At 47.9% G+C, this 12313-nt stretch overlaps 1 protein-coding gene across 2 annotated transcripts in view; it reads left to right on the forward strand.

Annotated features, from left to right (window-relative positions):
• Positions 1 to 12313, forward strand: part of HTT (huntingtin) — a 270836-nt gene that overhangs the window by 85134 nt on the left and 173389 nt on the right. For both annotated transcript variants that reach the window (XM_056555022.1, XM_056555023.1), the window contains 6 exons: positions 1611 to 1729; positions 1834 to 1945; positions 2464 to 2601; positions 4276 to 4434; positions 5365 to 5462; positions 8434 to 8573. In XM_056555022.1, coding sequence (XP_056410997.1) covers positions 1611 to 1729; positions 1834 to 1945; positions 2464 to 2601; positions 4276 to 4434; positions 5365 to 5462; positions 8434 to 8573 — 766 coding nt within the window. The remainder of the gene's footprint in view (positions 1 to 1610; positions 1730 to 1833; positions 1946 to 2463; positions 2602 to 4275; positions 4435 to 5364; positions 5463 to 8433; positions 8574 to 12313) is intronic.

Here is a 12313-nt window from a genome sequence, read left to right on the forward strand (position 1 = left end):
GCCTCCAGCTGTTGCCACCCCCCATTCCCCCACCTCGCCCCTGGCCTGCTCGTTGCGGCAATCCACCGCTATGAGCAGCCACACAGAGGGCCTGCGAGTTGGCGAGTGCACTCTGATATCACAGAGCAGCCGCAATGTACATTGCACTGCGCATGTGCAATGTACTCAGTGATTGTGGCTGCTCCGCGATGTCTGAGTGGACTCGGTGACTCTCGTACCCCCTGTGTGGCTCTTTGTAGCGGCGGATTGCTTCTGCGAGCAGGCCAGGGGTGAGGTGGGGGAATGGGGGGTGGCAACAGCTGGAGGCAAAAAATGGGTTGGGTCACCGGCAGATCTGCAGCGTAAAATACACTGCGGATCCGTTACGTGTGACGCTACCCTAAGCATGGATTCCAGAACAGTGTGGATTTACTGCTGCAGATAAACCCTAAGGGCCCGTCGACGCTTATGAATTTCCACCGGCAAAATCCCCCTGCGGAATTCTTCTAGCAGCAGAGTCCTATTGATTTTTAATGGGATTTTACTGCACAGGTCCGCAGCAGCAATTTAAGATTCAGGAACATGTTAATTACTTTTGTGAGTCCTGAACTTGAATTTTCACTGCAGAATTTTACACCACTTTACAAATTCTTACAGTGTAAATAGTGCAGCCATATGCCAGTGAAAACAATAGGACTCAGCTGCAAGCGGAATTTCACAGCTGTATTTCGCTGGCAGAAATTCAGTAGTGTTGAAGGACCTTAGTGTTTGGTCTCACAGCACAGAGTGCTATATTCACAGCAACATTGCTTACTGCTGTATAAAGTCCTCCATGCAGCTGCTTCTGTGGTTGTAGACAGTAAAATACTTACTAGAAACAGCAGTGTCTGCGTCAGTCCCTCTTTCTTTCTGCAGCTGGTCTCTCTTTCGCTCTTTCTCTCTTACTTCTTCTTAGACTGCTATGGGCAACACATAATCTGGTATCTGATATTCTATGTTCATCACTATGTCTCTGAAAATGGATTTTACTAGCGAACTGAGGGTTAGTGATCAGTGCATGGTGAGGAATGAAAAAGAAAATAGCCTAGGGTTGCTATGTTCATACAGTTCTTTAACCCATGCCGCAGGGCTGTGTTTGCTTCACCACAGGCAGTGTTTGCAGGCTCCTACAGTACCTGGCATGCTTGGCAATCCCCCTTCCACAGGGGGTACAGTGATCAGGCAGCTTGACACAGTCTGTGCCTGTGTTTTCCATGTCGACTGCCCTGGTGTTTTCCCCTCCAGTAGTGAGTCTATTTTGCGCACCCACCCATTTCTTCATTTTTTGTCCGGATACTCTTTACCGGTTCTTGTGTTTTTTTTAAATCCGGGATTCTTTTCTAGGGTCCCTTGGACGTATTTCTTTATTGGCTTCTCCTACTGCTTTGTGACAAAACTGATTACCTCACTTCAAGTGGGCGGGTATATCCTGCCAGGGAGGAGCTGACTTTTTTACCTAGTATCAGTGCCTCATAGTGGCAAGAGCATATACCCATCAGTATAGGTGCCCCCCAATGAAGGCTACGAGAAAGAGATAATACAGTGAGTACAGAAATCTCATTTTTTCTCTGAATCTTTCTTTATCTATAAAGGTCTTAACCAGAGTCACCTGTTAAAAACCATGGGCCACAGTCGTCAGTCCTCTGATAGTAGCGTTGATCGCTTTGTCTCCAGGGAAGAAACAGTGGAGCCAGGAGACCTGGAAAATAAGGTAAAAAGAAAAACAGCAAGGTGCCTTTACGTATGTGTGTCTCTGAATATAGTTACACCATACCCAATGATCATAATTTATTGGATTATCTTATCTTGTTTTAGCCTTCCAGGATAAAGGGGGACATTGGACACTACACTGATGATGATGCAGCACCCCTTGTTCACTGTGTACGTCTATTATCTGCTTCCTTCCTGCTCACTGGACAGAAGGGGGGTAAGAACACTGCTATCATTTCTGAGAAGTAAAGAGACTTTTCACTTTTTTTGAAGCTATTAGTGTGGTTTTATGCACAGTGTGTGTGTGTGTGTGTGTGTGTGTGTGTGTGTGTGTGTGTGTGAGGGAGAGATTTATCAAAATTTGTCCAGAGGGACCAGTTGCCCATAGCAACCAATCAGATCGCTTCTTTCATTTTTCAGAGGCCTTTTAAAAAAATTAAAGCAGCAATCGGGTTGCTCCAGACAACTGCAACACTCATTCTCTACACAGGTTTTAATAAATCTCCCCCACTTCAAAGTTTTCAAAAAATACCTGTCAGTGACTGCAGTTATTTATAGGCATATACAAGGCATTAGTAAGTTGATGTGGGCAACCGTAGCAGAGACGATGGCGTAGGCCAATGTATACAACAAATAAAACACTGCAAGAAAGATATAAAGCACCACACTAATGAGAAATCGCCTAAACATTCTGGAAAAGTTCTTTAAACGTTTTTGTAATTTTGTGTTCTTTAGCAATGGTTCCTGATAAAGTGGTGCGGGTCAGTGTGAAGGCGTTAGCATTGAGCTGTGTTGGGGCAGCTGTTGCCCTGGACCCTGAAGCTTTCTTTAGCAGACTTTACAAGCCGCAGCCAGAGAGTTTAGACCATCCAGGTAAACAATGAAAATACATTTTGTGATAGCTCATTCTTTGAGTGGTTTAAAGTAGAATTATGATACTCTTAACACCGTACATATGTGCGAAAATAGGCACAGGTTTTCAAAACACAGATTATTATTATTTTTTTTTTATTGGAAAAATATTCCCACTACATGAGATTGTGATAAAATGACAAACCAAGCAATTCAATCTTTTTTGTGCCCTTCACTGCGTTTTCAGTCTTCCTACCTGTTTTAGTTTACTTGGCTCTAGTGATGACCTGCACTTACCGTATATACTCGAGTATAAGCCGACCCGAATATAAGCCGAGGCCCCTAATTTCACCCCAAAAACCCAGGAAAAGTTATTGACTCGACTATAAGCCTAGGGTGGGAAATACATCATCCCCCCTGTCATCATCCAGACCCCCGTCATTAACAACCTCATCATCATCACCCTGTCATCATCCCACACCCCCCCCTTCATCATCCCCTTATCATCCCACACCCCCTTCATCATCACAGCCTGTCATCATCCCCTTATCATCCCCTTGTCATTATCCCACCCCCCTTCATCATCCCCTTATTATCCCACACCCCCTTCATCATCCCCTTGTCATCATCCCACCCCCCACCCCCTTCATCATCCCCTTGTCATCATCACACGGGGGGTGATCCCCTTCATCATCACCACATGTCATCAGAATGGGGGGCTGAACTAAAGTGGGGATGGGGGGCTGGATGATGTCGAAGGCCGCAGTGGTCTTCAACCTGCGGACCTCCAGATGTTTCAAAACTACAACTCCCAGCAAGCCCGGACAGCCGATGGCTGCCCGGGCTTGCTGGGAGTTGTAGTTTTGAAACATCTGGAGGTCCGCAGGTTGAAGACCACTGAGGGCAGAGAGTTCACTCTAGTATAAGCAGAGGGGAGTGCTTTCAGCACGAAAAATCGTGCTGAAAAACTCGGCTTATACTCGAGTATATACGGTATATCCAGATCAGCTCTGCAGTCATTGACTTTCCAAGGTTTTGACTGGAACAGTGAGGTGAATATTTGAGACTGTCTTCTCTGAAGCCATGTAGAAAAAAATGGAGGATCAGATTGGTGGCATTGCAAACAGCAAGGATTAAATACAGTTTGGTGTAGCCTAACTTGACCATTTAAGAAGTTCCTTTACCACATATTCTTTTGTAATAGTTTGAAAAGTGTCAAAAAAAGGTACATGGCTTAGAGGAAGGAGTCATGGTGTAAAATGTTCCAGATTGTTTCAAAATTTCCATTCTTGTCTAAAATAAGTTATATCATAGGAGGTGTTAAAAGGTTATCCAGACTTTCTATTTTGTTTCTTAATAAAAATAGAGAAACATACCTACCTAGCCCTGGTTCTCCGCATCTCCCGTTCAAGTCTTTCCAGTCCCCAAATCTGAGCAGGCATCTCCTGCATTGGGTGCAGGACCTGTGTGTTCAGCAATTGACTAGCTGAGAGGGGATACCCCTGCGGCCAGTGATTTGCTGGGCTGGCAAGTACTGCACCCAGCACTCATTTTGAAAGCAGGAAGAAGGAAATACGGGGGACCGGATGGAGGCTAACCGGAGCTGCAGGAAACCTGGGCCAGGTTAGTACTTAAGAACATGTTACAGATACATTGTAGTATGTGTCTGACAGGTCACTTTGTCTTCTTTTTTAGAAACACAGTATGTAACAGACATCCTGGTCTACATTAATCATGGGGATCCCCAGGTTAGAGGAGCCACGTCCATTCTCTGTGGTACCATTGTCTATTCCATACTGACCAAGTCACGATATGATGCAGAACATTGGCTGACTGTTGTCAAAAACCGAAAAGGTAACTTATGAAACTGCTGTGTTTTAGTGTTGCATGGAAATCACTAATATGAACATTAGGTGTGATGGTCTATAGTTCTTGTTATTGTCATTTTTTCCTATTGAAAGGAGTTGTCATAGGGTGTATTGTCGCAACACATGGGCATCACTTGCTTGGAGCCCCCTCTGTAAGTCAGAATAGAAAGGCAGCTAAGAAGAGATGCTATTGATCTGACAGCTTTTGATTGGTTGTCATTTAATACATCTGCAGGAGCAATACATGGCCTGGGGCAGTTTGTCCCAATTATAACAGCTTGGGGTTTCTGACCCTTTTAGTTAGGATGTTTTAATAGGTTTAAATCTAGATCACTACCTTAAAGGAAAACAGTCAATATGCTGCCTACCATGCCCGGATCTGCCCCGACGTTCGCCTGTTATCTTCATTCTTCTGGATATGCAAATGAGCTGCTAACTGGCACAGGCTAGGTTACAAGGCTCCTTCTGGCACTCTGATGTCATTGCCTCTCGTCCGCAGCGCTGCCCGGTTTATGAATATTCATCCCCTCCCTCCGACTGTTCCTCCCCTCCCCGCTCTGTACTGGACTCCACTGAGGGAGGGATGAATATTCATAAGCCAGGCGGAGCGGCGGACGAGAGGCGCTGACGTCAGAGTGCCAGAAGGAGCCTTGTAACCCCGCCGATGCCAGCTAGCAGCTCATTTGCTTATCCAAAAGAATGAAGATAACGGGAGAACTGCGGGGCGGATCCGGCATGGTAGGCAGCATATTGATCAACGTCCCCTGCACTACCAGCCAGTACCTCTGGTTAGTGTGGGGGGAGTTTACTGACAGTTTTCCTTTAAGTACATGTCTCCCACTGGGGTTGTAAGACATTGGAAATGTTTATTCACTGAAATATTAAATATGTATATATTTTTTTATTTGTTTTGTAGGAAATAACTTTTCTCTGGAAGATTGCATTCCCGTATTGCAAAAATCCCTTAAAGATGAATCATCAGTCACGTGCAAGTTGGCCTGTTCAGCAGTGAGGGTGAGTGGAATTTTTTTTTATCTGACAAGAAAGCTGCTCTCTATAAAGTGATTCGGCATGTGCCATAGCATTTGCTGAATGTTGCCTCAAACAGGAGAGCATAAAAATGGCCTATTTACATGACTGCATCCAATAGGGCATGATAAGAGATTTCAAAAATATTTTTCCCTCAGTGTGAAAAATTTGAGGTTTTAACCCATGTGGGGTCTTTTATGAGCCTGACAAGCAGCCAATCAGGTGGCATCGTAATTTGTATGCAGCACACTCCTGTTCAAAGTGCCATTTGAGGTATGTGATGGCATACCTTAATTCACATTCTTAAGAGCCTTTGGGGGGCATTTACTAAGAGTGGTGTAAATTCTTAAGTGTTCCAGAGCACAAAAGTTGCAGTGATAGTTGCGGACTTGCGCCAAATTAATCAAACGATGCACGGACTTTGATAAATTTTGCTAATGCGACTTCTGAAAAAGTTAATGTGCGGACGTGCAACTTTTGTGTGAAAAGTCGCATATACCCTGACTCAAAAGTCGCACAGAAAATCTAGGGCATGGCTGAATTGACCTGTGAAACCTCTATTTCTGGGATTGTACAACAATTTTGCAACATTATGAAAAAAGTGGCACTTAGTAAATCGGTGACCACTGCACAAAGTGCTCTAAATGGGTAAAAATAATGAAAACGATTCTAAAGAAATTGTCGCACAAAAAGTCGCAGGGACCCATTGTGTGGCATTTTGTGCGACAAACATAGAGAAAAAGTAGATTTTTTTTGTGCTTCCCATAAAATCTATTTCTCGGAGGATCCATTGGGGGACACAGAACCGTGGGGTATATGCTCTTGCCACTAGGAGGCGCTGACACTAGGCATAGAAAGAAAAAAGTCTGCCCCTCCTGGCAGGATATGCCCCGCCTACTGACCCTGAGCTAATCAATTTAGTCCCAAAGCAGTAGGAGGCAACCGACAGAGAAGGAAAATCCAGTAGGAGTCCGAGGGAAACCAGACAAAAAAGGAACCGAACCACCCCTCGGACAAAACGAACGCAAACACAAACCATGAGTGGGTGCTGTGTCCCCCAATGGATCCTCGGAGAAAGAGATTTTACTGTAAGCACAAAAAATCTACTTTTCTTGATCAGAACCATTGGGGGACAAAGAACTGTGGGATGTACCAAAGCAGTCCCCGGGGTGGGAAAAAAAGTATCCCACAGAATCAGGCAGAGGACTGAGCCACTGCTGCCTGCAACACCTTGCGGCCAACACCGGCGTCAGCTGACACGAAAGTGTGTACTTTATAGAATTTGGTGTAAGTGTGCAAGGACGACCAGGTGGCCGCCTTGCAGACTTGCAGGGCCGAAGCCCTATTGTGTAGAGCCCAAGAAGCCCCAACAGAATGCCTGGAATGCGCAGTCACCCGAAAGGGCGGGACCTTCCCTTTTCGGCGGTACGATTCCGAAATGGCAGAACGGATCCAGCGCAAAATCGTCGCCTTGGAAGCTGGAAGACCCTTGCGACACGCGGGCGGGGAGATGCTCTGGCCCTGGTCACCACCATTAAAGTAATAAAAGTGCCCCTAGTGTAAATGCCGGCGCTGGAAATGCCGGCACACGAACACGAGAATGACAGATTAAATGAAAGATGCTGGGCGCGCGAGAGCAGCTCCTGGAACTGCGGCTAGCATGCAGAGAAAGTGTCTCAAAAGTAAGCAGTACTGGGGAGGCAGGAGGGGAGTGGGAGGAAACTGCCCCGCAAACCCCAGGGCCCCAGTACTGAAGAGAAAAAGGACCCCCTACCCCCCTAGTGGAAATAAAAAGGAGAGAAGTCCCCCTTTTCCCCCTCACAGGAGACCCTGAGATAAGGGGCACCCTAGAAAAAGGTAAAAGAGGGGGGGGGGGGGGGGAGGAGGATATACTTACGCTATCTCCGCCATACTTACCTAAAGACGTCTTCAGCCAGCATTTTAGACACCTGCATCACATAAGGCTGCAACAGAGGGACGAGCAGGGAGATTAGGGGGACCTGGACCCAAGGTGCAACCCCAGGTGCTGGCCGTTGGCGCGAAGAGGTTATCGGTGCATACATTTAAGTCCTGTGCCCCTTAGCCGCAAATGGGGGAACAGGTAGCGCCATGCTCCTGAACTCCCACCTAAAAACAAGAAAAAAAAAAGAATAAAAGAACCTAACACAGGCCCTAACTAAAGAACAATAAAAGACCAGGTCTGGAGAGAGCTCCAGAACTGTGTCTGCCTCCTAGGACATGGGGTATATCCTGCCAGGAGGGGCTGAATTTTTTCTTTCTATGCATAGTGTCTGCGCCTCCTAGTGGCAAGAGCATATACCCCACGGTTCTGTGTCCCCCAATGGTTCCGACCGAGAAATAGCTGTTTAAAAAGCTTTCTAAATGCTTTGATAAATACTCCCCCCCCCCCCCCCCTTGTTTTTCCTTTGAAACATTTCAATACCTTGTCTTGAGTGGGTATACAAACTGTCACATTGTGAGTCCCAATACTCATTCATGATATCTTTGTTGTCTCTTAGAATCTTAAAGGAGTATTCCAGAGCTTCTATATGAGTGCTCGGAAAAAAAATACTATTTACCCTCCTTGCTTTCTAGCCATACGTACTATCTCCATGTTGGTCCTCTGCCATGCTTCATTACGTGCTGCTATGTCACATATGGATCTTTCTGTACATCCAGTCAGGAGCCTCAGTGGGGTTCCGCCTCAGCCACTTATTGGGAAGAGGGAAGGTCCTTCAGCAGCACGTCGGGAGACCAACACAAATATAGGGAGCACGAGAAAGGAGAATTATACTCTCTTTTTTTATTTAACCTGTCCTGTTCTGAGCAAAATTTATAGAATAAAAATGTATGTTGCTTGACTAACAGGCCACGTTTATACCTGTGTGATACCATGCAGATAAGCTGTATTTAATGTTCAGCATTACCTCAACATTACTATTTTTTTCTTCTTCAGCATTGCATATCCAGTTTATGTTGTAGTACATACAGCCAGCTTGGTTTGCAGCTGATCATAGATCTGCTCACACTTAAGAACAGTTCTTACTGGCTTGTGAGGACAGAGCTCCTGGAAACTCTGGCAGAAATTGATTTCCGGTATGTAAGACCATTCCCATCAAAAATGTTTTTGTACAGATGTAAGCAGCTTCCTTTGAAAAGCAAAGGAAAAAAAATTTCATATTTCCTGATGCATTAAGTGTTGCACCTTACTAATGGATAAACAAATAACCAAAGAAAAAACACTTTTAAGGCAGGGTCACACGGGGCTTATTTGCAGTCTATTTTATGCTGCGTATGCGCCGACACCAATCACAAGAGGGACTTTAGAGGGAGCTCCCAGCTGCGACTGTGTAGCTCTGTGTGTCCTCTTGTAGTGGTGGATTTCCCGCTATAGAAATCCGCCGCTAGAAGCGGACACACAGCTACCCGGCTGCAGCTGGGAGTTTGCTCTGCAGTTCCTCTTGTGACTGCCGTTGGCACATCCACAGTGTGAAATGCGCTGTGGATGTGCCCCATTTGACCCTGCCATTAAAGGGGTACTCCAGTGGAAAACATTTTTCTCTATCTGCTCCATTTGCGGACACAGACCGTGGGTGTATGCTGCTGTCTCTAGGAGGTGTGACACTATGGTAATGAAAAAAAGTCTGCTCCTCTCAGCAGGATATACCCGCCTCCAGGTCCTGAGCTAATCAGTTTAAGCTTAGTGTCTGAAGGAGGTGGACATGGTCTGGAATTCTCCAGACCAGGTCTTCTGATTTTTTGTTTTCTTAGTATAGGGACGTGTTAGTTTTTTATTCCTTTTTCTCTCCTGTTTTCAGGTGGGACTCCAGTTCCCTGTTTCCCGATTGCGAGTAAGGGGGCACAGACATTGCGTATATGCGCTGTTCACCCCCATCGCCAACGGTCAGCGCCTGGGTTGGTACCTCATGGGTCCAGGTCCCCCTATTCCCCTGCTCGCCTCGCGCATAGCAGCCAGGCGTGATGCAGGTGACAAAAGTTGACTGAAGACTTCACTGAAGACTCAATTAGGTAAGTTCTTCTGACTGAGGTAAGTACTTTCCCCTTTTCTCCTTAGGTGCGGACTTGCAACTTCTGGAAACCCCCTGTTTTTGGCCCACCTTTTCAGGTTATGGGGCTGGCTTATACAGGGACTGGACTTTTATTCTGGGGGAGCAGTGGCATCTTAGGGGGCATGTAATCTATGTTTTACTTCACTGTGTGTATGTGGTTACTTGCGGCTATGACCGCAGCTGACAGCCACGGCGCTTCTACGGGCCGGGCGCTCTGAACGCCGGCTTACTTTCACTTTCTCCGGCAGTCTCTGCCGGTGTATAGGCCGCCCGCTCTATTCCCCCGAGCGCATATGCGGCTGACATATGCTCCCCTGGTACCCCCTGATGCCCTTTCGGTTCCGGTGGATTTAGGCGCTCCACCAGCTTGGGTTTCTTCCCTTACCCAGTATATGGCTGACTTGACCCAAATCTCCCGTTCGGTGGCTGAGGCCTCCCGGGCCTCCACTCGTTCACATTCTCCTGGTGAACTGGCGGACGAGGCTTCCAAGCTGGCATCTGATTCAGCGGACCGCTCGGATTCAGTTGAAACGGTGAACTCATTGGTGACAGCCATAAGAGACACCTTTCACTTAGAGGACCCAGGATCTTCGGATATCCCTCCAGGAGTATCCTCTCAGCATGCTAAGCCAGCACCTCAAAGGTTCAGCTCTCACGCTGACTTTGACGCCATTCTGGAATCTGCATGGAAACATCCAGACAAGAGGTTCCCGGGAATCAAGACGATTCAAGAACGTTATCCATTTGACAAGGACCTTGTCACTAAGGTGGTTTCCCCTCACTCAGTGGATCCACCAATCTCCCGGATCTCTAAGGCTACTACACTGCCACTGGCAGATGCCGCTGCTTTCAAGGATTCCACGGACAAGAAGGTAGAATCCTTAGAGAAGTTTGCCTCTGAAGCAGCTGGCTCTTCTCTTCTACCCATCTTCGCCTCGGCATGGGCGTCCAAGGCCCCGTCGGAGTGGTGCCAAAAGCTCAATCAGGGTATCTTAGCGGGGGTCCCCCCCCAGAGGATCTGTCTGCTCTGGCTCTCCAATGCTCTAAAGCTGGGGACTTCCTGTGCGCAGCTTCCATGCAGCCAGCCCTTTGTTCTGCCTTTGCTGTGGGTCACCTAGCGGCTCTCCTCCGCTCTATGTGGCTTAAAGCTTGGAATGCGGATGCCGCTTCCAAAAGGTCTCTCACTGAGCTTCCTTTTACGGGTGGCCGTCTTTTTGGCAAGCGCCTTGATGAGATTATCTCTGAGGTGACGGGAGGTAAGAGTTCCTTGTTGCCTCAAAATAAGGCTCGCCCTACTTCCCAAAGGATCCAGCAAAGGGTCCGGGAAGGCACCTTCGCGGGACAAGAAGGCTCCCTCGTTTCGGGCGTGCCCGTCTTGTAAGTCGGACACCAAACATTCCGTCCGGTTTGCAGCACAATCAGGCAACCGCAAACCCACTTTAGCATGAAGTGAAGCCCCCACCCACAGTTTTTTCTCGGGTGGGAGGTAGTCTCTTACTTTTTCGAGACATCTGGACCACACACATTCAGGACTCCTGGGTCAGGGACGTGTTGTCCAACGGTTACCGAATCGAATTCGCCTCCCTCCTGTGGGATCACTTTTTTTTCGATCCCGGGCCCCCTGGTCTCATTCTCTGGCGAAGCAATTTCGAGAGGCTCTCCAGTCTCTGCTTCTCCATGGGGTTATCGTTCCCGTTCCTCCAGGGGAACGTTTTCGGGGTTTCTATTCCAATCTTTTTGTGGTCCCCAAGAAGGACGGTTCTGTACGACCAAGCCTAGACCTCAAGCGTCTCAAACGTCATCTTCTCATCCGCAACTTCCGAATGGAATCTCTCCGTTCGGTAGTGGCATCCCTAGAACAAGGGGAGGTTCTTTCTTCGGTGGACATCAAGGATGCCTACCTCCATGTGCCAATATTTCCAGGGCATCATCGGTATCTCCGCTTTGTGGTTCCGGAGGGGCATTTTCAATTCGTAGCCCTCCCCTTTGGCCTGGCCACGGCTCCTCGGGTCTTTACCAAGATCCTTGTGCCAATGATGGCCCTGTTGCGGTCGAGGGGAGTCTCGGTGATACCCTACCTGGACGACTTTCTCATCAAGGCTCCCACCAGAGCCCAGACTCTGGAGAATGGATGTCACTCTTAACACTCTGGATCGCTTTGGGTGGATGGTCAATCGGGACAAGTCAGTCCTCTCTCCCACCCAGTCTCTGATCTTCTTGGGACTTCACTTCAACACGGCCTCTGCCCGAATTTGCCTTCCGCCGGACAAACATCTGACTCTTCTGTCAGGAGTCCGCTCCCTTCGGGCTCAGGTCCCAGTTTCCATCCGCACTTGTATGGAAGTCCTGGGTCAGATGGTGGCGGCCATGGAGGCCGTACCCTTTGCCCAGTTTCATTACCGCCCTCTTCAGCTGGCGATTCTCTCTCGATGGGACGGATCTCCTCTGTCCCTCGATCGCAGGATTGTTCTCCCTCGCAGGATCTGTCAGTCTCTGCTCTGGTGGCTCCGCTCCCCCCTTCTTCTTCAGGATCGCCAAGGTGGCAACCATGGCCGAGGTGAAAAAGATTCTCATCTGGGCGGAAAGCAAGGTTCCGGCCATTTCGGCGATTCACATTCCGGGGGTCTGCGACCTCTGGGGCATTCGAGATGTGGACCTCTTCGCGTCTCGGAACAATCTGATGATCCTTCCTTTAGTGTCCAAGTCCCGGGACCCTCAGGCTCTAGCCGTGGATGCCCTAGTGATTCCTTGGGCGTGGTTTGCCCT

Source organism: Hyla sarda, chromosome 1 (assembly GCF_029499605.1).
Source record: "Hyla sarda isolate aHylSar1 chromosome 1, aHylSar1.hap1, whole genome shotgun sequence".
NCBI classification, from domain to species: Eukaryota; Metazoa; Chordata; class Amphibia; order Anura; family Hylidae; genus Hyla; species Hyla sarda.